Genomic DNA, 27,105 nt, shown 5'->3' with positions numbered 1-27,105 from the left:
TAATCCAAGCTCGGCTCAAACGCGACTTCTGTGCATCCCTAACTGAGACCTTAGCCACATAGATCTTGACCTTAAATGTGCAGCATAAGAGGTCTTCAATAAATTCCAAACCTTATAAGATGTGCTTAATCCAATCACTTAACTTAGAACAGGTTCAGTTAATGATGCGTGGATCCAGCTGAGTAACAATTGATCATGCTTCCTCCATTCAACATAGGCAAGAATAAGGTTGGGGGTTCACCAACAATCATTGACAGGGTAGGTTTTAGATCATACACAAATAAGATCGGCTTGAACTGCGACTCTCATATGAGATAGTTCGCAGTCGTAGCTTGATTGAAAGGAAATCGTGAAGGATGTTGGGTACTTCAGAGAATGAAAATGAAGTAGACATACTCGAAGAAAGGCTTGATATTGATGAAGATGATAAACTTGACAAAGTGCTTTGAGTTCCATCCATGATCACCTGAGTGCTTTGATACTATAAAACAAAATGGTATAAAAGGGCAACCAATTTAATGTGGTTCAGCTAATACACACTACAAGGATGTAGGTCAATAGCAGCAATATAGCTCGTTGTTATTGTTCTATTTCTCATTGCTATAGGCCTATAATGGTGAAACTTTTCAATGAGAAGTCATAAAAAAAATAAACTTTATTAAGTAATAACGACAATATTTATAGCTCACTCTTAAAGGGTGAACCAACACCTGCGAAGAATCATGCCAAAATTGGAAACACCAATAGTGGTGTGGCAATCTTTAATGGCAAGGTTGTTTTAATGATGAGATAAAATATAATAGTGAGATACATGGCTCATCATTATAGGCTACCTATAGGTTATAACAATGAGGTACTACTCTCACCACTATAGGCTATAACAGCGAGATCCCTACTCACTGTTATAGGCTATACAGGAAGAATTAACTCACTGGTATAGGTTATAACGACGAGACAAGGATCTCGCCTATAACGACGAGACATGGATCTCGTTGTTATAGGCTATAAACCTGCAAACAAAAAATAAAAATTAGTTTTCAATTTTTTTTACAATCTCACCATTATAGGCTATAAACCTACAAACAAAAAACTAAAAATTAGTTTTCAAAAAAAAAATGCAACTTTAGACATGAGGCAACATTCAAAAATGAACAAAGAGATTCAGCAATACAAACTGCAACGACCATCCCATTTTGAGAAAAAAACTTCAAGAGGAGATAAGCTATCAAATTTTAAGTATAAAATAACTACGATGCAAACTCCTATGAAAAGAAGGTAATGCAATTGGCACCATCAATGTGCAGAGGGAAGAGTCTTGAAAAGGAGATCAAATCATGGAGAGCTCTTAAGATATAACCTTGCTGCCCAAGGATATTTGTATAGCTTCCTAGAGCTCTGGCAGAACAAAGCAATATTGGTGTGTCTAGAAAGACAAACAACAGGGTACATGCCCATAATAAAAATGCAACCTTAATTGTAAAACTGCAAGAAGTTTCTGCTAACTTGCAACAATAGATGATCAGTGATTAAACAGTGCAAGTTTTATGTCACTTCTTTAAATAAAGAGAAAAAATCAATCACCACATACCTACTGAGCATTTTTAGGCAAAGTTAGTGGAAGTTGCAGGATTTGTAACTAAGGATCTTTTAGCACCCGATCAGTATTTATTTTGAATACCACTTGTAGTGTGTTCAGATTCAAGAAGAAGGGTAAGTTAAGTTCGAGACTCATTGGATCGTTCAAAATCCTGGAATGGATCGACGAAGCAATATATTGTGTGGAGTTACCACCACAGTATGCTCATATTCATAACATCTTCCATGTATCTATGTTGCAGAAATATATTCACGACCCTTCCCACGTCATCAAATATGAGGATGTGGAAGTGCAAAAGGATTTAATCGGGTCTAAACGACCGATAGAAATCATCGATCGATGAGATCAAGTTTTGCGATCGAAGACAATCCCATTAGTCAAAGTACGTTGGCAACACCATGGCATCGAGGAATGTACTTAGGAACCTAAAGCCGGTATGAGAGAAAAATATCCTAACCCTTTTATTTAGCTATGTAATAAGATTTTGCAGACAAAATCCTTTTTAAGAGGGGTAGGATGTAAGACCCACAAAATTTCTAAAATTTTAATCAAAATAAAAAGAATTTTGGTGTGAAAACTTTAAGTTGTTGAAATATTGATTTAATGTTTATCCTGACTAATTAAGATTTATTCATAATTTTAAAACTAGAAATTAAGGCATTAATTAGTCAGAGTAATCAAATTACTATTTATTTGTTAATTAATCACAGTTAATGAGAAACTATGTCTAATTAACCTTAAGTGAATAATTATATTTGAATTATTCATTAAACTATGAATTTAAATTAAGAAAAAATCTATTAGAGTGTTATTGTAGAGTCTGGATCTAATCTGGATTTAGACCAGATCCAACTAGAAGATCCAAAGTAGAAATTTTATGTTTTAGAATTTCTAAGAATAAAATAAAGACCAATATAAAAATTTTATAAATTAAGGTTCCTAAAAGTAATATAATAAAAAATGAAACTAGCAAATAATAAAATATGTCAAAAGGTAACTAAGTAGTTAGAACTAGTTGGAATGAAACCAACTAGAAGCTAACCAAGTGGCAGGCAGTTTTGGCCTAGTCCCTACCTTGGTAATTGTAGCCAATGGGATTCCACATGGATTCCAAGGTGGAATATCTACATATCCTAGGAAAAACAAAAATGAAAAAGGCTAGAAATAATAGCATTCTTGTAGATTACCAAATTTGTGAAAATCTTCACATGGCTAGAGAAAGTCAAGGATCATACTTGAAAACTTTTTTTTTAAAAGAGGCTTAAACAAATCTCAACCCTCTATCTTCTTACATGTAATCTAAACCACACATCCCATCTACTCATAGATTTTTGCCTATAAATACTAGGGGTGGCAAAACCTGACCCGACCCGCCAACCCGCCTCTTAGGCAGATTCGGGTTTGGCTTAAACTAACTCGTTTAATAAACGGGTCGACCCGCCTAACCTGTTTATTAAACGGGTCTGGTTCATGTTAGGGGTATGCCAACTCGCCAACTTGGCTGACCCGCTTAATAAACGGGTTAAACCAGTAGATCAACCCGTTTACCCGAACCCGACCCATCAACCGTTTACACGAACCTGACCCGTCAACCCATTTACCCGACCCCGATCCGCCCGCCAACCCGTTTACCCGACCCAACCTATTTATTAAACAGGTTGGTGGGTCATGTCGGGTTACCCGTTTAATACACGGGTCGGGTTCGTGTTTGCCACAGCCGACCCATTTATTAAACGGGTCGGGTCGGGTTCAGGTTGAGGTATGCTGACCTGCCAACCCGTCAGGTCGACCTGCCAACCCGACCCAATTGCCACCCCTAATAAATACCACTCAAAAACTAGAAGAGAGGCATTCAAGAGCCTTCTCTCTCTCTCCGCTCTCTCCTCTCTCCCTTTCCCATGATTTTTGGTGTTCTCTCTCTTCTTCCACTTGAGTGTAGTGTAGGGTGCCCTAGAAAAACTATTCTACATCATTTTGTGGTTGAAAAACAAGGTTGAAATCAAATTCGAGCTTTTTTGCAAAAAAAAAAGGTAAGTTGATTTTCATTTTTGTGCATTTTGAACTTTCTTCAAGCCCTTTTCTTCTCTCTCCCTCCCCAACCGTACAAACATGCATTTTCATAGTTCATGTAGGTATGGAGAAGGAATTCTCATGGATTGAACCATGATTTTTCATATATGTGCTTACTCTCTTGATCCACATATGAATTTGACAAAAACCCACTATCGAAAATGATGTTCACCAACTCTAATGGTATTTCATCACTTTGAACCATGCTTCATATCAAGATGAATGGTTTTTACTTTTATTTTTAGTTGTTTTATCATTCTTAAAGGAATTAGTGGTGCATCTCACGAATTATATTTCCTTCCTCTAACGCATTCATGCTTAGAAAGGTGTTTCTCTTTATTGATGAGATTTTTTAGCATGTTAGTAAACCTGTGTGATTATATAAGGTCCATGCTTATGGTTCGTGTTTTTCCACAAAAAGGAAAGTGGTTCTTAAAGCTAGTTCATAGATAGTAATATTAGTTCAAAATGATTCGTGGATGAAATATAAACATCTCAAATGTTAGGTATTTTTGCAAACTCATCCATGATAAAAAAGTGTTTTATACCTAATATCGATTTTTTGAAAAGAGGAATAAACTTGGAAAAGTATGCATAAATTTGGTCTCACATATTAGTGGTAGGAAAGACATTTCATTTAAAAAAAAATAGTTTATTCGATCATTCTCATTACTTGATACTTATTTTTGAAAACTTGAAACACATACTTGGTATTTTCTAAGACTCAAATATCACATATAGGCAATAATCATATATGAGATGTTTTATTGAATGAGACATTTTATTGAAAGAAAGCAAAAAAAATGGGTTTTATAGTTTACACCGATTAGACAGACCCAGTCTTGATCATGCCACGGTCCAGACCAGGTCTGGTCTACGCATTAGACCTGACAGGTCTGAATTCGGGCTATGGTTCAGAGCTAGATCAGGTGAGACAACCAAGACCAGGCCCGAACCGAGCCGGTCGGTTTAGGCGGTCCGCACTGAGCTGGTTCAGACCAGCTAGACCGATTGGATCGATCCAGCCCAGGTCTGACCGACTGGTCTGACCCAGACCCAGTCCATGTTGGCTGGGCAAACCAGCCGTCAGTCCAAACTGCAAGAAAAAAAGAAGAAATCAGTCAAAAAAAGAAGAGGAAATATGTTTCAAAACAAGTGTTACAATAAATAGGATAAGTTCATATGGTTGTAAATGAGTACAATAGGGCATACATAGTATGTCTGCCTATTTATTGATCTAAGTACTAAGTATGTTGGCATATACATGATATGCAAGTGGCTTAGCAAAAACCGTCTCATGCGCATACTTGAAAAACCTATACGTAGGTGCAAACATTTATACGTGAACCATTGAAACATCCTCATATTGGGCATGTAGTGAGTTATGTTGTAGAATGCTCATGCACATGAATGTTCGATAATAAAAATTCAGAAAAGTGCATATAAATTGTCTTATGACAAAGGCAATATGACCATTGCACTTGAAATAATCATGTTAAGGTATATGCTTATGCTTGTGATAAACGCAATATGACATGGCATATGAAATAACTATGTTTTGCCTATGCTTATGCTTGTGAAAAATACAATATGACATTGCATATGAAATAACTATGTTTTACCTATGCTTATGCTTGTGATAAATTTAATATGACATTGCACATGGAATAATTATGTTTGGCTTATGCTTATGCATGTGATAAATGCAATATGTCGAAAATGCATAAGAAATATCTATGCTAGTACCAAGTGCTATATGACATAAAAATGTTCATGTTTACGCTAAATGCAACATGTTCAATTGCATATGAAATTCTAAAGCTATGCGAGAATACAAGGAGAAAAATATGCATATGACATGAAGGTTATACTTGTTTTAAAGAAATTGAATAAGCTCACATAAGTAGCATATGATACATAGAAGTATGTGATAATGATATTCTTGTTTTTTACATAAATTGTTCATGTACTATGTTGCCTCACGAATTGGCCATGAAGCCTATATATAAATGAAGTAAATAGTATGTTGTAGAGATATTGGTTATGTTATGGTATGACACATTGAGGCATATATGAACATCATTAGACTTGTGTGTAGATATTATTTGAAATGTGAATTAACTGTTGAAATGCATTGCTAGATAATGCTCTCTTGTGAGCTTTGGTGGGTTGCGACCCCACATTTGTGAGAGAAAGTCTCACTTCACATGTATACATCCACACATTAAAGATCCTTTTTGTTGCCTGCACCGGTGAGGAGCTAATATGGGTTAAAGGTGCTAGAGCATGTGAATTGGGTTGGGCAAAACCATGTCATGACATATATATTGCTCTGAGGGGAGTATGAAAGCTATTGAGCCTATTTGCCTCTTAAAGTGAGGGCATGGAGTACTAACTACCCTAATAAAAGATGAAACTGCCCATGAAACTCATTCACACTATGGTCCACCTTAGAGAATGTGGAACAATACAACTCTGAGTGACGATGTCGCATGTAGGTTTAAGTTACATATTATACCGACTTGAATTAGGGAGCAAAGGCATCCTTGAACTACCAGTCACTCAGAGTTAAAGATGTCAAGGTTACCCAAAAGTGGTATACATCAGCTACTGCAGTAGTAGGGGATTGCAATTTTGTTTGTCCTTGCCCCAAAAAACTCTCAATCACGGACCACGGGCTTGGGTTTGTTTATCCAGCCTAGGTACTACAACAAATATATAATTTGCATAATGAACACCGTAGTATACTCTAGCAGACACAATGACAATTACCTCTGTGTACCCGAATGTGTAAGCTCATTGAAACAAAAGTTACTAACAGTGCTAACTGACTAACATGGTTATTGTTTCTTCATGTTATCCATGATATTTATTTACTTGAGATTTCATGCTATGATGTTTGGATTTACATGTTGAATTATCTGCATTTATATAATTGTTATAAAGCATATTATGATATCCATGATAGATGTTCGATTAATTATCATTATGAATATTATGTGGATTTGCTTTCCGGCTCGCAAGAATTTTGACCCCGTTTCATGGGACGCAGGTGATGAATGGAGATACAATGCAAAAGCACAATGTGCGAAAAGGCCAAAAAACATTCTTTCCTAATAGTCTTGGCAATCCTTGGACAACTCTTGTCTCATATTAATTGGGATGTTTTAATTTTTATTTTGAAAATATGTGATAAAGATGGAATGTAATTTATTTCTTTCAATTTATGAGTTAGAGATGAATATGATTCTAATAGGAATCGAGACAAGCCTCATGTAATTATTTTATTTTTGTAACCCGCCAGAATTGTTTGACTTTTTAAAAGCCAATTATATTTGTTGTGCTATTTAAAAAAAAATGGTTAAAATTCTACATTTTCAAAGTTGAAAATTTTGGGGTGTTACAGGTTCATCATATACCCCTTTTTTGTGTTAGGTCACTAATTGACCCCTTCAAAAGTCATAATTATAGGTGTTTTTTGCTCAATCTGAACTCAGTAGATGTGTTTATCATTACTTATTTAGTCAAAAACAGGCTTTGAATCAAATTGAATATGATGAAAAAACATGAATACTTTTACCTCAAAAAAGAAAACATAAATAGTTTATTATCAAATTTTAGTGTATCAGCTATTGAAATATAGGTTTCTTACTCAATAAACTGAGATAAACACATCTACCAGCTCAGGTCAAGTGAAAAATACCCACAAACTAAGATTTTTGAAAGGTCCTAAAAGTGACCTAGAGATATTGTGGCTATTTGTGTATATAAATGCACACGACTTTGGAATAGGTAACTTAAATATTTTATCATTAAATTTTAGTATAGTATCAGCTATTGAACTTTATCTCTTTAAAAAACACATCTAAACATTCAATACTCGATCAAATACATGTTTCTTACTGAATAAACTGCGATAAACACATCTACCAGCTCAGATCAAGTGAAAAACGCCCACAAACTAGGATTTTTGAAAGGTCCTAAAAGTGACCTAGAGAGATTGCGGATATTTGTGTGTATAAATGCACACGACCTTGGAATAGGCACAAAAATAGATAATGGACCAAGGATTAGGTGTTCTATTTGCTATAACCCCCCCCAAAAAAACTAAGATAAAAGTCAATTTCTTTTAAGATTAATTAAAAAAAAGTATGCATGACGTGTAAGAACAAACTTGCTTATATCTTTACAGCATGTAGCCAACCGTTGCTTGACACAGAAGACCAAGAAGCTACAGTGGCAATGCAACCTTCTCAGCCAAAGAGATCATATAATTATAAACGCAAAGAATGATCAGTTTCAACAACATAAAAAAGAAATCTGCATTTCACTGTTTACAGGTCATGCTGTCAAAATTTTTATATAAATTGATATGAACAACAAGATGTCTGAAAGCTTACAACAAATTAAAGAAATTAACCATCAAGAAAACTTGAGGACACATTGAGGATCTTTCTTTCTAAGTTCCCTTTCAAGATTGACACAACTGTCATTACCATTAACAGACCTCAACCCAAATAAAACCCATATTAGGAAAAAGAAAAAAGAAAAAGAGACTGCAACTCTACATATCAGACATGTATATACAATTCCACCTTCCTCTTCCTTCTCATACATAAAGAACTGGATTCTGCAATCTAAACACAGATACATAGCGTACTTGTTCTAGACCAGCAATGGAATGGCAGGCTTATTAAGAAATCTGCATCCATTCTCTTGATTTGCAAAGGAACAGAAGGCTTCCTCATAACTTTGTTGAACGAATGTTGGGTAAGAAAACTGCTTCAATAAACCAAATTGAGAACCTCCAGTAGATCCTGTTCTGAAGGAAAACAACAGTTTTTGATGCAGGCAACTAATGTATTGGTATGCCACCATCTCAACAGAAAATATAATCTGTAAGGCAGTGGAATCAAAAAATACATCCTCTATATATTTGCAATGGTTTTTGAATCCACAGGTTAGTTTAATTTCTTGTGACTTAAAAAATTCAGGAAACTTGTGGGGATGCTACAGGCTGGTTTTCCCTCTAGAAAAGAATCTGCTAACACCACGTGCCTGTTTCTCAGGGGTTGGGAATGACGATGCAGACGATGAAGATGATTTGGAAGGTCTGTGTTTCTGGCGCTTCGAACTGTTGGGCGACATTGTAATTGGGCTTGTTTCTGTGTCTGATGAACTCAACGCAGCATTATACACATCCACACCGGATTCACAATCCGTTCTGTGTGTAACAGAAGCTGCCAGCTCCATATTAGCAGGTTGGGATTCAAGCATATCATGCATGCCATAAAGTTCAGGAACTTCCATTTCAGCTTTCAAGAAGACTCCATTTGCATGACATTTGTCAATGATTGGAGAGCCTGGATTCTCTGCAGGAGGACGTAATGCTTTAAGTTGCCTTCCGAGGAGAAAGATAGTCTCTTGGCACTCAGCCAGTTTCTCTGCTGCAGCTGCAATCTCTATTTCCTGCAAAGCAAATGGAGAAAAAAAATTTATGTAATCAGTATATAAGATGAGTGGTCTGGTAATGTTAATGTTCACAATTAAGCACCTGATCCACTACAACTTGAATAACAAGGCACTCTCAACAACATAAACTGACATTAACCGAACATACAAATGGGCACAATACTATAAAAGCAAATTAATTATGACAGTTTTAAATAATTCTGAATGAATAAAATATTTTAAAAAAAGCATAGTTATGACCACCAAACAAGAAATATTCCAAACCATATCTTCAGATTAAAGCTGCAAAAATCTTTGGACACATACAAGTAACGAGCCAATGTCCCTTTATTTTCACTTGAGGGAGCGAGATTGCCCTTAATATGAAACTGATGAAGCTGATGAGAAGCAAAGGTAGTGACCATACAACAACAACAACAACAACAACTACGCCTTCATCCCAAAACAATTGGGGTCAGCGATATGAACCAAAAAAGAAATTCATTTTGGGTCTTCCACATGAATCCTTTTCCTCCAATCATTTCTATCCAACGCCATGTCCTCGGTGAGGTTCAAAGCATTCATATCCTTTCCTATCATCTCCATCCAAGTCTTCCTAGGCCTACCCCTACCTCTTTTAACTAATATATTTTCCCATTTCTCCAACCTTCTAACTGGAGCATCATTAGGCCTTCGCCGAATATGTCCAAACCACCGTAAACGATTCTCTCGCATCTTATTCTCAATGGGTGCAACACCTACCTTCTTACGTATCTCTTCGTTCCGAATCTTATCTTTTATTGTATTTCCACACATCCATCTAAGCATCTGCATCTCAGCTACACTCATTTTTTGAATATGATGTCTCTTGGCAGCCCAACATTCCGTACCATATAGTAAAGCGGGTCTAATAGTCGTCCTATAAAACTTTCCCTTCAACCGCAATGGCATTCTACGATCGCACAGCACTCCAGTAGCACTTTTCCATTTCATCCACCCAACCTTTATCCTATGATTTACATCTCCATCAATTTCTCCATACTTTTGAATGATGGATCCCAAATATTTGAAATAATCATTCACCGGTATATCTTGCTCACCAAGCTTCACTACACTCCCATCACTACTTCGTTGCTTACTAAACCGACATTCCATATATTCAGTCTTACTCTTACTCAACTTAAAACCTCTAGCTTCCAATGTCTGTCTCCATAATTCTAACTTAGCATTAACCCCAGCTCTAGACTCATCAATCAAAACAATATCATCAGCAAACAACATACACCACGGTACATTTTCTTGAATTGATCTCGTAAGCTCATCCATCACTATCGCAAATAGGAAAGGGCTTAAAGCAGAATAGGAAAGGTAGTGACCATATTCAGAAAAAATGTATTTACAAGAATACATACATGCTATCATTCATCTGCTCGCAATATCATTAATCATTCATTTTTCTTGCACAGAATTAATGAAGGAATTGTGACTGTTCTTTTACATGATGATATGATCATAACCAGTAGTTCAGTTGGATCTAATCAATGAAATTAAAAAAATTCTACTTGAAAATTTTTTGATGAAAGATTTGGGAGAGTTGAGCTATTTCTTGGGTATTGAAATTGACAGACAAGCTAATCAACTCAAAATGTCACAGCAAAAATATGTTATTGATATCTTAAGAGATTTAGTATGGCTTCTTGTAAGCTTATTGATATGCCATGTGCAATGAACAAAAGGCTTTCTAAATATCAAGGAGAAACATTGACAGATCAAGAGAGGTATAGAGGTACAGAAGGAGGGAGCTTCATAGTATTTTATTATTACCAAGTCTAATATTGTGTTTGTTGTGAATCAAGTTTGTCAATTTAGGCTCTGTTTGAGAGGCGGTGTTGGAGAAGAGATGAGAGGATTGATGGGAGTGGAGATGAAAATGCTAGATGAGACTGGAGTTGTCAACAATATCCTTGTGAGGATGTTGAAAATGGCCCATCTCCACTCTCATCTCCACTCCCAACACCAGCCTCATCCCCCAAAACGGAGTTCTCAAACACCTGTGGTGGTAAGTGGTATTAATTACACCCTCATTAAATACCATCTCCACTCCCATCTCCGGCTCCCAAACAGAGCCTTATGCATAATACTAGCACTACACATGTAGAGGCATTAAAGAAGATCATCAGCATGTAGAAAGGACTATTGCACAAGGACATTTATTATAAAAATGAGACAACAAGAATCCATATACAGCCTAATTTGGGATATTTAGATGCAGATTGGGCAAGAGAACCAAATACAAGTAAATCTATGTCTAGATTTTGTGTATTCTTCGGTAAAAACTTAATGTCATGGAAGAGTAGGAAACAAAAAATAATTGCAAGAACCAGCACGAAGCAGAATACAGGACATTGGCAAGTATTATTTTAGAAATTATTTAGGTAAGAAGTCTTATGAGCAGTCAGGTTGAAGGGTAAATTTTTTCATAGCTTACTGTGAAAATAGAAGTACTCTAGCTTTAGCACAAAACCTTGTTTCTTATGACAAGCCTAAACATTTCCAAATAGAATATAATTTTGTTAGAAAAGGATAGAGTTTGAGGAAGCTGAAGCATTTCCAAATAGATTATAATTTTGTTAGAAAAAGGATAAAGTTTGAAGAAGGTGAAGCGAGATTCGTAAGTTCTGAACATCAAGGGCATGTTTGCAAAGCCCTGTGATTTTGAAACTTACACAGATTTTTTGGATTCTAAATCAGTTTCACAGGAAAATCACAGGGTGTTACAAACATGTGAAAATACACCTGTGAAACCCGCTGTGAATGTGATTGCCTTGTAACTTGTGAAAATGAATCACGCCCCTGAACCTGAGTTCAGCTTTCATGGGCACAAGATTCACAGCTGAGAATTTTTAAAATTATGACAAGACTTATTAAAGTGAGGAGCCTCATCGTCTTCACACCCACACCTCTCATCTCTGCAACAAGCTCCCATGAAGGTCGTCCCATCTCTGAAGAAGGCTCGACGCGAAGGTCGTCCAGGTGGTGCTCATCTCCCCAGTGTCTGTGAAACTTGCCGGGATCGCAGATAGGTACCCTTCTGCTAGGGTTCGCCGGCGAGCACCACCTCGTCTGCAAATCCAGCAAACCCCGCCTCCTCCAATGGTTATTTTTATTTTCAGTTCTTTGTTGAGAGCCTGAGAGGTGCTTGCCGGCGAGAACCTCCTCAAACCCAATACCAGCAAGTCCCCCCCCCCCTCAACCGACTAATTTTTTTTAGTTCGTTGCTATGTAACAGGGACACACCGAAATGGTTGGCGTAACCATGTCGACATGCGTCGACACGGGGGGGGGTACCGAACATAGTGCGGGTATGCTGCAGATCGGGTCCTATACTGAGTCAAGTTGGGTCCAACTCATACCCGACTTTTCTTTATATATTTTGCCTTGGTCAAACCAAGGTCAAAGGGGCGGGCCATTTTGGTCCCTTCTATAATCATGTATGAAGAAATACAAAACAAAGTGCACACGCACTATTACAAACCCAATATGGGTTAATACCAGAGTTACCAGTCGGGGAAGCGATACGGGAAGCGGGAGCGGGAAGCGGGAGCGGGAAGCGGGAGCGGGAAGCGGGAGCGGGAAGCGAGGCACTTTTAAAAATTTAGGAAGCGAGAAGCGTGGGATGACTTAAAAGAAAATTACGAACCGTCTCGGAAGCGACCTAGGAAGCGAACCGGAAGCAAAAAAAAAAATTTGAAAAAATGGGGAAGCGTGGGAAAGCGTGCTTCCCATTTTTGGGATGCACGCTTCCAAAAAAAAAAAGCATGCTTCCCTGCACGTTTCGGAAGCGCGACGTTTCGCGCTTCCAAAACGCGCTTCCCCCATGCGCCTAGGCGCTTCCGGTAACTTTGGTTAATACACAAAGCACTAAGGCATATACAAGACTCAAAGAGTTAAAAAGATCAACACAACAATGTAAAAATATATATTTTATCGGACATAACATGCTTAGAGAAGCATAAACAAAAGGGGACAAGTGTCCCTATATATATATATATATACATTACAATAGCAGAAGAAGGAAGAGCTCGAGGCAGACCCTTTTGTAATGAAATATGCGGAAGCAAAGAAAAACACTAGCCACTAAGGGCTTATAAGATTATTGCACATGCATAAGTCCACCATAGGACAGTACAAAAGCCAATAAGGCAATAATAAAAACACAAAAGTAAAAAATGTTAGCTTTTATTGATTAAAATGCTTAACACAAGCATTGAAGAAAACAAGAGGGGTTAACCTTATTTATACACACAGCCTCATTCAAAGGGGAGGCCATTGGAAGCTCCAAGTTGGGAGCACTCAACAATCAGAAATCTGATGGTTGGGCAGCCTCCCAACAACTTTTTGGCTAATGACCAAATAGCCCTTGGTAAGTTGATCAAGGACAAAAAAAAAGAGAATAAAAAAATAAAAAAGGGCTACACACAGTCCCTAGTGGATATTTTATTACAAGGAGAAATGACCAAAATACCCGACTCAAAAAGCAAATTACAAACACATTATAGTATATATATATGTATACTATTTTAACACACTCAAACAACTACAGACACATTATACTATATATAATATATAGATAATGAGACTTTCTATTATTTCTTGCATCTCAAGACAACTAGAGAATCTCCTACAAAAACACAAACACCGGTAATTAAGATTCTATCATTGGGATTTTCTCTCCAATCAACATCAGTATAAGCAAGTCTAAAGATGAGGAGAAGGATAGGAAGTCATTTTGTTATGGTGTTCTTGATATATCTGACGATCCTTAATACAACACTCATGTGCACAGTTGTTGGAGCAAGTTGAAATTAACTAGCAGAGTGAACTACTATATCTGGTCTGGTGATAGACAGATAAGTAAGAGACTCAATTAGCTGTCTGTAAGGAGTGGGATCTTCAAGAAGAGTCTCATATTCAAATCTCAGTTTAGCATTCACCACTTCAAGAATTTCCACTTTCTTATCAGTTTAGTTGTCGTATGGTATTGCATTGTTCTATGCTTTTCCACAGGCGAGAGTCCAGCGATGGTTCTTGCAGGAGAAGATGCGAGCTTCTGCTTTTGCTTTTGCATGATGAATTGCAAAACTCAATAATTAGCTTCTAATAAAAAGATAATGAATAAGAATAGTGTAATATACGTTCTGGGATCTCTCATCGGAAGAATGAGAATCTTAGATATTCGGTTTTGGAGGACCATAAGGATACAAAAACTCAGTGTGCTTTATTTGATTACCCCTTAATCCGATATTGAGGTTCCTTCTCCTGACCACAGTTTTAGGGAGAGTCCGTCACTTTACCTGGAGGTGGTGTGTAGACACAACTGTTGTTTTGGTATACCAAGAAAGTGACACTATTGGATATGGAGGTCCTTAGTGTCCTGACATTAGATGTGGAGGTCTAATGTTCCGAAGGTGATTCGGTCGATGACTAAGTTTGAAACCCAGTAATAAAATACAACTTGTGTGCTAGGTTACCCTGAAAACCCTATTTGACCTTGGAAAAATTGTACCCGTTTGGTGTATCCGCGGGCAACGATAATTAAAAAGAGAAACTTAAATTGTGTGCATTTAATAGGGACATACATATAAAAGTAAAACTATAATGAAAGATAATAATTTACTCATGCATTACAATGAAGTCATGCACATTCCTGTTATGCATTAGATCATGCATGTTTACCTGTTTCCTTAACTGTTAAATGTTGGTGAATGCATATTGTTGATCACTAAAGCATGTTAAATGATTATATTGCTTAAAATGTGATCTCTGTTATTTATTAAATGTTCTCTCATGCTTAATAATTGTTCCCTATTGCATGAATGCTTAAATTGAATTATGTAAATGTCATAATTGTATCCCTCTAAATTATTGCATAAAATCTTATATGTATTCTTTATGTTCATTTAATTCATTAGAGGGATTCGTACATAGAATTCCTTAAATTTCTGACACCCTTATTTTTATAGTTTTCGCAGCCAGGGTTTTAAAACTCGCCGAGTCAACTCGGTGACTCGACTGACTCGGCTCGGCCCTCCAACGAGCCAACCCGGCAAGGTCAACTCGTTTTGCGAAAACTCAGCCTTGACTCGGCATGACTGGCGAGTTTTGGGCACTTTTTTCTTTTTTCCTTTTTCAAAGGCTATGGGCAATTTTTTCATATGTAAGTGTTCATTTTTCAAAAAACAAATAGCATAATAACAATAGGCTTACCAACTTAATATAAAATCACAAAATTAGTAAAAGTCTATCAAATTTCACATGTCCATCATTCATTCCTTTTGGTAGCTCCAGGTAAGGAATCAAACCCGGTACCCCTCATTATAATATATATACATCACTGCATTCTCATTATCCAAAGCTTATATGCATTTATGTGCAGATATATAAGGCATGGTCCAATCAACTCTACGTCAGACAGGCGCTTACAAATATCAAGATAAAGTTCAATGTTCCCAAAATTTTACAAGGATTTTCTGAGGCCCTGCAACACAACAACTATGTCCATATATTCAGGATGTAAACCATGATCGAGCATGGCTATTAAAGTTCTTGAAGCTAGTAATTAAGTCATTCTTTATATATTGTCTTGAAAAACTTGTTCCTGCTTGTGTTGTTTCTTTAGTAAATGTGAGATTTGAATTAAGAGCAGTTTTACTTATGTTATTTTACTTATTAATCAATTAAACTAGTAATTAAGTCATTCTACAAACCTTTATATGTTTAAATGACAATTTATATATTGACTTTCTTTTAAAATCAAAAGTTAACAAAACCCGGTCCGAGTCACTGAGTTGACCCACCGAGTCACGAGTCAATAAAGAACGAGTCGAGTCACGAGTCACGAGTTTTAAAACCTTGTTCGCAACCACAGGGGGTCAGTGAAACGACTAGCTTCTGGGAGAACTACGAGTGTCACGCTTTTGCTGGACAGTTCATAAAGGGACAACGTGTCTCAATCTTTCCTTTATTTACTTTTATGTCATTAAAATAACTGTAATATATCTTTTGCAATTATTGTTAGATACTCTTTCTTTAATAATTAATAAATAATGAGTTGCTATGATTTGTGATGATAAATGTAAGATCTTTTGTGGCGTGGTGAAATTGTAAAGGCCCCGGGTCACTGGGAATATTTCCGCAATTGGTTTAAAAAAAAAATTCGCACTTTTAAGGGGTATGAGTTGGGGTCGTTACACCCGCATCCATGTGGGTGCGACACTTGGGCATGGCTTCCTTTGTCAGGTGAAGTCAACCACACTGAGGTCCATTTTTGTCTAAAAGTAGATTCAGTTAACCCTAACCAAGTTCAGTTTTATCTATATTATATAAATAAATACATAAATGCACACACATACACATAGTATTAACTTAAAATATATATATACCCTTCCTGCACCCCCGCACCGAAGTTTTTTTAAAGTGCCGCATCGCCACATTCGCACCTGTATCCTCACCCACACCTATGTGACATAGTTGGCCAATTTTGGGTAATATCTTGTCCACATTTTTACTTCCATGCTCTGTAGACAAAAGAAGATCTTCCATAATGTATGTCTCCTACTATTATTAATTTGCCATCTTTCATGCTTATTATCAATTTTCTGAACACATTCCATTTACCTTCGAAAGACTAACATGTAAAGACGCACGCTTAGATTTCAGGAGAGGCAACAAGGATAGTTACCAACAGGTGTGAGATTTTTAATAGCAACTAATTCCTTGTTTTGTCGTTATAGTACGGACACAACAGACAAATTAAAAACCCTAAGTGTACATGTGCATGTGTGCATGTCCATGAGCCAAAAGAAAATTGATTGTGACAAGAAAACAACACATATGACTAAGATGTTGACTGCAACACTAGCCAGCACAAAATGGAAAGACACCATTTAGTTTAGGGAAGTTAACGAATATTTACCAGTCCATAAAGCATAAAAGCATATTTTCAAAAACATATGGAAATCCAAGCAGTCCTGTGTATATAACCAAATCTACTAGCTAGAAGTTAAGCTTAGGCGAAGAAAACTATCTTGAATCAGTGTAATGGTGTAGGTTCAGTCAGTTTCGTAGTACATGATCATAATTGGTGTGCTTTTTAGACTCATTACAAAGTCAATGAATCTGCAGCTACTTTATGACCCAGCTAGAGTTGAGAAAACAATAAGTGAGAAAACTGTTGCCAAACAGAAAACATGGAAAGCAATTGACAATGAGCATTCAGATGCCACTTGGTGCTTATACACTGCCAATAATTGTCTTAGGATATATTTTAGCGTAACAGTAAGCAAAACTTCAATGTCCTGGAAACAATAAAGCCTGGAGGCTAGCAGCAGCATCTGAATGAGCATTCCAAGTGGTGCATAGATGTGATTCAGATTTTATGTAGAAAGGTGCATCTTATGCATAGTGAATCTTTACTTCAAATGGAATGTATTAAATGTAAAGTACACATTAAAGCACAAGTTGAAGAATTCTCTAATTCCAATATCGCACCTGCTTCATACTTCAGGCTTATTATAGAGAACGTGGGGGCTCAGAAAAAAAAGAATGAAAAAAAAGGTCTCCAAGTTATCGAGGAATTTTATACTGCTTACCTGTTTGGCTTTGAGTTCAGTATCAACAGCTGAAGATGAAGAGCAGAGAGAACATCGCTCATTCCTACTGACATTCACATGCATGCAGACATGGAAATAATGAGATCAAAAGCAAGATCCACATCAAGAAGTATAACCACAACACTAAAAGCATTTATATAGATATAGATGTTTTCAAAATACTTGCACGGTATATAACTTCGATTAATGACAGATAGTCTGGTTTTTCCATGATTAGAACATAACTAACACAATGCCATCTAACCTTTGAAGTTGCTCCTGAAGATCCTTGCATTTGGCTAAAGCTTCCTGATGGCCATGCTGCTTTGCTTGGAGCTCCAAATCTACCTTCTGTGCTTTTTCTTTTATCTGGTTTAATTCACTTTCTGTTTCTGAAACACGCAACTCAAGCAACTTATAAGATTCGGCCATACATTTCAGCTGTGTCTCTGCCAAGCTATTGGACTTCTGAGAAGATGCAAGCTGCAACTTCAGGTCAGATACCTGGCTCTCTGTTTCTGCTAATTGAGCTTTTGTTTGTTCCAAGCTTTCCATACATCTAGCCAAATCTGCTTCCAGATTATCCTTCTCTAGTTTCAATTGAGAAATTTCTTCATTTAGGGATTTATAGGATGTGCCCTTAATCTCAGAGACATGACCCAACGTTCCTTCTTGCAGACTCTCAACATCAGAAGTAGAACCAAAGGTTTTCCCATTGTAAGCTACATCTTTTGAAGGATATTTAGGTAATTCATCCCCAGCACTGATTAAATCGCCCGCATAAACAACACCATTGCATTCCCCCTTGGAGGCATTACTATTCAGAACATGGAAGTGTAGTTCACTTACTTCAGACAAAACATGAGCAAGATCAATAATAAATTCTGGCATGCTCATTTTGCCACTTAAAACTTTACTAACAGATTCAGAGAAGTGTTCCATTTTATCAACTAACCGCTGATCAACAGAATTTTGATCCTTCCAGATGTTCTTTGCTTCTTTTGCAAGTGATGAAACAAAATTGTGGATCTTTGTTACAGCACCTGTAAAGTCAGTTCTCATACACTGATTCAGACATAGACATGGAACAGAGGAATCCCTATTATCCATGGCTATGCTTACAGCATGAGGAACAGATTGCAGACCAGCAGTTTCAGACTGTTGCTCCCCTGAGGAACCTACAGAAGACCGTGGTAAAGAATTTTGTATATCTTGAACCACACATCTAATGTCATCCAAAACCCTCTCCATGTCAGTTTCCCTAGCATGTGAATCAAAGATGACTGATAGTCTTTTCTGAAGCTGTGACAATGATGCCTTGCTTGCATCAGATGCAAACTCTAAGTGGGAAGATTCTTGGCTAAGAGAAACCAGATTTCCTGAGTTGATACAAGCCTCGTGCTTAGGAGCAGAAACAAATGAGCCAGATCCAGTTTCATCAATTTTTTTATCAGACGAGTTGATGGCCATGCACATCATGCCATTGGATTCTGTTGACATACAAGCTAATTTCTCCATCTCAAGAAAATCATTCATAGCTTCCAACTTAGCAGAAATGTCCAGCTTGTTACCTTTGTCAGTAACCTTTTCTTTCTTGAAATTCGACAGTTCTGAAATCAGTGCTGTGGCCCAGGACTCAGAACAGCTAGCTTCATCATCAATGCCATCTTCAGACATTGATGTTAAGCTTGGAGGATTGCTACTATTATGATCCACAGATCCTTCAGCAGGCATCTCCACATTTGATTTTGGCAAACTTCTTCCATGAGCCAGTGACTGCAACTGTGCTTCAACAGCATGTAGCTTGCTTGCTGTTTTAGCACACATGCTTCTAGAAGCCTGCAGTTCACTGTTACGCCTTGCAAGAGCCTCTTTCAGCATATTTGTTTCTTCCTCCATTGCCAACAAACGTGTTGTTAGGAACTCGGTCTCTTTATGGCTTTGCTGAGCAATGTCAAGAGGAAATTCAGATACTGGAGATGGATGTGGGATTGGGTTTTTGACAGGGGATCGTCGCAATCTATTTTCTCCAGGGTCCCTTCCGAAGTTCTCAACTTCAAGTTTCATTTGAGCCAATGCCGCAGGACCAGGCAATTTCTTCCGGACAAGGCTACGTAACCTTTGGCACTCTGCCTCTAGTTTTGCTATTTTTTTTACACTGTCTAAATGTTGCTTATTTGCTGCTTCAGCAGATCTGATGCTCATATTCTTCTCCTCATTGCGGATCTCAATCTCCTTTGAAACGATATGAAGTTCGTACTTCATGGAACTTATTTCCCTTTCACAAGACTGAATGTTCGCCTTCAACACTTCAATTTCTGCATCAGCTTGAGATTTTTCTTCTTTCAAATTTATTATCACAGCAGCACGTTCTTGCAATGATCTGGCAAGTGCATCATTTTCAGCTGAAGCCCTGAGGAGCTCTTGTTCTAAATTTACTATTTTTGCTTCATATTCAAACTGAACCTTTTCCCATTGTTTGGATTTGCTAATGACCAATCCTTGCATTTTTTGTTCACTTTCCTCCTTAATATGCCGAATCTGCCTCATGCACTCTTTGAGAGCCCCATCCAGATGGGAAACCCGATCATCAGCTGCAAGCTTCTCTAGTGCTAGAGATTCAAGCTGTTGTTTTAATGCCAGAGCTTCTGCTTCAGCCTTTTCCCAGCCTGAAAATTGGGGCCCAGCAAGCCAAACCAAGATAAAGGAATTCATTGAATACAAAATACAAATATGAAAAGGAAACAGAAATGCAACTTCAAATAACTACGTAATTTTCTTTATTCAACAGTAATTTATAAGAAAAAGTAAGATTCCACCAATCCTACAAAGTTCTATAGAAGAAAAGAAGCAGTAGCAAGTTTTATCAATGTATAAAAATGCTTCTATACTCATACCTGATACAGCTTCTTCAGCAACTTTAGCATGTTGCTTGGCAAGGTTGTCCTTGGTGGTAACATCGGACTGTGCCAATGAAAGCTTTTTATTTAATAATTTCACCTGCTCTTCTGATTCAGTCAACTTTGCATATGCTTCTAAAGAAATTTGGACATAATTTACATTATTTGAAGCATCCTGCCAAAAGACATGAAGCAATCCCAGTTGACTGTTGAGCATGAATTTATATGCAAGATTGGTATTTAACATGATATACCAATAAATAAGCATTCATTGGTAAAAGAAAGTGAGCCACAATCATTTGTACCATCAAATTTGATTATCAACTCACCTCTTTCTTAGGCTTACAAGCTCTCTTCATCCAGTGTTATATTATTATCATAAACCATGTAAAAGTCAAAAAGATAACCATATGATACCAAATTGTTGTAGACGATGGATTAGATGAATTCATCTCTATGTTCAGCTAAAGTCATGCAAAATAAACTTTATTTAGAACAGTGAGCTTTTTTTATTAGCAACAGTGAGCTTAATTATAGGGGAAAATGAAAAATGATTGAAAAATAAATGAATAACATAATAATTTTGGCTTAGAAGTTTCATAGCATTCAGACAAACAAGTGAAGTCAGTGGTTTACCTGATCATCATGCTGACTGCTTGAATTAGCCAAAGATGCATCGCTAGAGTCTGTAACAGCTGTAGCTTTGTCAGAGCTTTTCTTTTTCCAAGGCCAACTCCGACGGTCCATATTGAATTATATCCTGTGAATAAACACATTAAATGCAGATCCACTGCAACTTCACAGTTAGATCATAGCGAAACTAGCATTAGAAAAGAAGAACCTACAAAGACAGGATTAAGAATCAACTAAAAGACTAGCACATGAAGTAGCAACACAAGCATTTCAGACACAGACGACAGAGTACTATATAACTACAATTGTACCTCAAGGAAAAAGGGCATACGACAAAAATGTATGGTAAATAAGTCCCTTACAGAATATTAAGATAGTAAATCAACATGGAAAAGGATCCTTAACTCAGACAATTTTGATAAAGAAACTAACTAAATGTAAATCATGTAAACAGACATGAACTCAATCAGATGCACAAACAAATTCTAATATAACCCTGAGATTGTTTTCAAGAAGTGGAAACACATCATCAAGTAGCATACTACAAGGAAGATTGAGGACCATTAGAAAATATCAGAATGATCTTCCTTGCAAAAAAATTATATTTCCACTCTGCATGGATTCTACAAGCGGTGCCGTATTTAAATTTTTCTAGACGCTCCAATGCCACTTTGAAATATGCTGCACTGCAACACTAGAATTCTAGGTGACAGCATTTGTACTGTCCCGCTAACCAATGATGCAAACCGACTACCCGTGCATTTTCCATGTACTCCTCAAATTGCTGTGGTCACTTCTGATGCTATTTACAAGCAAGCTGGTGCTCAATAAAATTTTAGCGTGCCAAAACATATAACCACAAGAAGGATCAGCAAGAATGAAAAGATTCTAGCAATGACAGGTGGGCGTATGAGGCTTATTTTACCTAATTGATAGGGTAAAAGGATATTCAAAGTTTAGATGCATCTTTGCAACAATTCTAAATATTAATCTAACCAAAGGCTAGAAAAGTAACTTGGAAAGAAGAACCGATAGTCCTGCACCAAATTTATTAGATCAAAATGTATGTCTAACAACCATGTTTAACTACAACCTTCTGAATCTAGAAATACAATCTAAAATCAAACTTCATCAAACTATAATCAGTTAAAGGAATACCACCTATCAGCTATAATGTTTCAGTCAAGATTACAAGCAAAAGATTGAGATGATTGATGCAGAAAGGTATAACTTGCATCAGTTGAAAGTTTGAAGCACAATTTCCTACAGTATGATCAGCAATTTTTCCAGAGTCATTTAAGCATTTTTCTCATGCAACTACTATAAATCAATCAAATTAGAAGGGAAGTAGCATTCACATACAAAGCTAGTTCAAGTTGTCTATCCTAGTAGTAACTGAATAATGAAAAGCTAATGAGCTTTCCGTGAAGTGCATGTGTTCCATATCTACACCAACAAAATTTTCCTAGGATCAACCAATCAAGCATAGTAAGTTTCAACTACAAACTCAAAAAGTGACAACTTAAAGAAAAGACAAGTTAATTATGATAAAACTGCCAATGGGTTGGCGTGTTTTGTTGAAGAAACCAAGAAAGGAGTAAGGAGGGAGAACAGAGCCTTCTTTTGGGGAATCGGCAGCCTCGCTATTTTCTTAATGGCTGCACTAATTCATCATTAAGCTTAATAGGGTTACAAGACTTTTACATGGACGAAACTGCCCTACATTAGTAATACATATTACATTAGAATATAAAACATACACGTGAATAGTTGTGGATGATATTGATCCTCTATTGGATCCATATCTGATGCAGGGCAGGAACGGACTCGGATCCATACAGCGTGACCCAAGCCAGGGACCGGATTTGCACTTTGGGAATCAGATCCAAGCAGCGGATCCAATCCAGATATTGGTTCCAAGACATGGGGAAGAGGTCCCGTTGCGTGCCGAATCCAGATCCAACAGCACATCAGAGCGGCATTGGGTCCGGGGCCGGATCCGATACCTGGATCCAGCCAAAAGCTTTAAAAACCCCTCTAGGGTTCCGTGCGCAAGATGGAGAATATTCAAAACTGGCAGCAGCCGAATTTCCTTCAGCAACTTTTTGCCTGTTTTTTTTTCTTTTCCTGCAGATTTCCCTTTTGCATTTATTCCTTTTGTCTTCACGTCTTTACCTGTTCTGTTTTGTCTACTGTTATTTCATTCATTTATTGTTTATTTGTACGGCTGATTTCCATTGCAATAAAGAAAATAAGAAAATCAGGCCCACCGTTTGTGGTGGTTTTTCCCTATTCCCTCTTGCCATTCTTCATCGCATGATCGTGAGGACCGCGCCATCGGTTCTCAACAACCCACAACCAGCGTCTGCCCATTTGGGAACAATGATCCTGTCACGGCAATAATAGCCTCAGCGTTCGGCATGCACGCGGCAGTGTCAGATCCTTGCGGGGTGATTTGTTCTTTCTGTTGTTGTGCCGAAGAGCAGCAGGTCGGGTCCGGATATCGCTTAAGCGTCGCACCCCCTGCATCAAAGTGGTATCAGAGCGGGCGTCCTCCTTCGGCAGCAGGATGGCTCACGATGCGAGGCACGATTCTACCGATGGGAAAGAGCAGGAGGAAACCGCCGTTGACGATCCGATGTTGCGGGTGCTTGACGCCGTAACCCAAATTCAGGAAAATCTACAACGCATCAGCAAAGAGGTCGCGGGTTTGTCAAGATGTGTGGATGGGATCGGCGAACGGCTCGGGGCCGTTGAGTCATCCGGAGGTACGTAAACAACTTCGATGTTGAAAGCAGGGGCGGGCGTGGGCGACACCGCGGACAGTCATGTACCCGTTGCACCAACCGACTCAGTTCAGCCGATCCTTCATGGTCGCGCCACCGATCCTCATCAGGTACCTGTTCCGACTACCAGCATGATCGCTGGTGTCTGTCAGTCCAAACAAGGGGGCCTGACCGTGTACCCCAACAACATTATCAGTGCACATGCCTGGCCACACACCCCAAGTATCTGTGCAGCAGCTTGGGCCCAGGTCGCAAGCCCCCAGCATGATGCTGGGCCAGGTTGTTGGCACCACTTCGTCAGCTGGACCCGAGACCCCTTTCCCTGAACATGCGCGTGGGAGCATTATTGCAGCCCACTTGCGCGCTGGGGGTCCCGGATCCATGTGGGTGGGTCCGAACTGGACCTGATTACTACCAGACTCAGACCCGGCAGCCCCATCCCCTTACTTTGGACCTCCTGTCATATCGGTGCCACAACGCCGGCCACAGATGGCTCTCGCCCACAAGCCAGCCAGACCGAGGCAGATTCAGCAAGGACCGGCGCGACCAGAGTGCCAACAACAGGTCGTCGGCATTCGTCAACCCCAGCAGCTAGTCGAACAGGACCGCAGAGATTAAGCAATGTGGGATGATGGCACCTTCTAGAACGAGCATCCTGCAGGAGTGGTAGAGGCCCGACAGCAGAAAGCACCAGAGCGCCCCTCCACGTATGGGGTGAAGTTGGAGCTTCCAGAGTTAGTAGGTCGATTCGATGTGGAGCAGTTCTTCGATTGGTCATATGTCGTCCAATTCTTCTTCGACTACCACGATGTCGTCGAGCATCATCGTGTCTCCCTAGCCTCTACCTGGTTGAGAGGCCTCGCACAGACATGGTGGGTGGAGCTACAGAGGTCGAGGGAGCGGCAGGGATTAGAGCACGTACAGACTTGAGAAGAGATGCAGCGATTGATGCAATCTAGTTCGTGTCGTCAGATCACGCTGAGAGAGCCTACAATGAGTACCTGACCCTGCGTCAAGGCACCAATACTGTGGTGGATTACACTGCTAAGTTCCATCGTCTTTCCCTACGAGTGCAGATCGAGGAGACCGCCCGCCAACAGGTCACGAGGTATATTTCTGGTCTACATCCTGCTATTTCTAACGACTTCAATTGCATCACAGTCGAGTCATTGGATCAGGCAAGTAGTTATGCCATGAATGTGGACGACTTCAATTGCATCACAGTTTTCAATTTTATTGACTTTGTCTAGATCAAGCCCTAGGGATATAATCTAAATGATTTTCTTAGTCAAAAACATGTTATGGATCCAGCTGTATTGCACAAGCAGATATTTTTTAAACTTCAAGTATCTATTACCCCCAGAACCCTAAAATCTCATGCCCGAAAAATCATGTTTTTATGCTGAAAGCACTACATCCAAAGAGCTATTCCCAATAAACGAACTGTGTTGAATACATGTGGGTTCAAATTTCTCATACACAAATTGCACCACATGTTTCTGCTAGAGTGTACATGTAACGCTCCCCCCATCGTGGGGGGTTACGGAAGGAGAAGGGGGCGACGCCCCTTTGTCTCCCACGAATCAGATCGTGGGAGACGAAGCGGGCTACCCCCATTTAATACAGAAGGTCGGAGAGGGTAACCGGGCAACCCCCATGGCTATAAAAGCCATGGGGGGGCCTCCTCTCATTTCCCCATTCGATCACCAGAGGAGCAGAGAGGGAGCGTGTAGGGAGAATCAAGAGGAGGTGTTGCAGCCATCGCCGGTCGCCGTCAAGTAAGTCTCTCTCTCTCGTGGGTTGTCTGAATGCAGGGGGGTCACCGACAACCTCACAGTTGCCGGTGAGTTGCAGCAAAATAGGGATAGGGAGAACCCTGTCCCTGCCTTGCGATAGAAGAGAACGACAGAGGGGTTTACCCTCTGTTGTTGCTCCCGTTCGTTGTCTAAACACGGGGGTCGCCGGCAACCTCACAGTTGCCGGCGAGTTGCAGCAAAACAGGGGCAGGGAGAACCCTATCCCTGCATTTCAATAGAAGAAGGAGAGTAATCGAGGGATTTTCCCTCTGCTGCTGTCACCACTGATGAAGAAAATGGGGAAAGGAGGACCGCCTGCTGCAAGGAGGCAAGAGGTCTGGCCGCTGCCCTCATCATCGCAGGCAGTGACCCATCGGCAGAGGTTGCAACATTTCGACAACAATGATGTTGTCGGAACTGTTGCAGAGAAAAAAAATGATGAAGTGGATAGGTGCGTTGTGACAGCAGACCGTATTAGTCTATAACGGACCGAGTCGGGTCCGAAGTAGTTAGCAGACCGAGTCGGGTCCGAAGTAGTTAGCAGACCGAGTCGGGTTTGTAATGGTGGACCGTTTCGGCCCAGACCGAAGGTGGACCCAATATGGGTCAGACCGACTAAGTCTAGACCGAGACAAACCGGATGCGTGTGCGATTGATTTATCGAGTGCGATGGAAAAATCGAAGTAGTGAAGACTCGATTTTTCCATTACAAATTGGATTCGGGTTTGGATCTTAGTTTGGACCCAAAACTCAAGTTGGATTCAATTAGATGACCTGATTTAGATCCAGACAAACCCTTTTCAAGCAAGTTTGGATCAAGAATACTAAATTCATGATCCAAATCATAGTTGAGTTGATGACCTAAGTGGTCAAATTCTATTATGGATGTGGATCTTAATATAACATGATATAAAGATGACATAGGAGTCATTGAAAGAGAAAAAAGACCATTTTGCCCTTGATATGCCTACAAAATATATAAGGCATAGCTAAGTGCCCGAAGTCAGATCTATGTAATTCTTGAATCCATGGATTCTACTGCTTGGGTAGAATCTATTAGTAGGGGATTTGTGAACAAAATGGAGTCAGAGTCTGACAATTAAGTTTAAGGGTGTTTTGGTAATTTTGATGATATGAGGTATTCGTTGTTTTCAGATCAAGGGTTGCAATTGGAATTTAAGCGTTCCAGGTAAGTGAATATTTGCAAATTCCTCCTTAGTT

General features: G+C 38.8%; 1 protein-coding gene across 2 annotated transcripts in view; it reads right to left on the bottom strand.

The window, feature by feature from the left end:
* Nucleotides 1-8,014: 8,014 nt before the first annotated feature.
* The window catches only part of LOC149842404 (filament-like plant protein 4), a 36,596-nt gene continuing 17,505 nt past the window's right edge, over nucleotides 8,015-27,105 (bottom strand). The window contains exons 2-6 of one of the 2 annotated variants that reach the window (XM_090001422.1): nucleotides 21,306-21,429; nucleotides 20,667-20,844; nucleotides 18,035-20,438; nucleotides 17,770-17,833; nucleotides 8,015-9,136 (exon numbers count right to left, since the gene is read on the bottom strand). In XM_090001422.1, coding sequence (XP_089857548.1) covers nucleotides 8,678-9,136; nucleotides 17,770-17,833; nucleotides 18,035-20,438; nucleotides 20,667-20,844; nucleotides 21,306-21,416 — 3,216 coding nt within the window. In that variant the 5' untranslated portion in view covers nucleotides 21,417-21,429 and the 3' untranslated portion in view covers nucleotides 8,015-8,677. Of the gene's footprint in view, nucleotides 9,137-17,769; nucleotides 17,837-18,034; nucleotides 20,439-20,666; nucleotides 20,845-21,305; nucleotides 21,460-27,105 lie in introns of both variants that reach the window. The other variant, XM_090001421.1, reaches the window with a different exon arrangement.

Source organism: Nuphar pumila, chromosome 3 (assembly GCF_984573655.1).
Source record: "Nuphar pumila chromosome 3, dmNupPumi1.hap1.1, whole genome shotgun sequence".
NCBI classification, from domain to species: Eukaryota; Viridiplantae; Streptophyta; class Magnoliopsida; order Nymphaeales; family Nymphaeaceae; genus Nuphar; species Nuphar pumila.
Note: the sequence above shows the minus strand (reverse complement) of the source record. Positions and strands in the feature narration are given on the sequence as shown.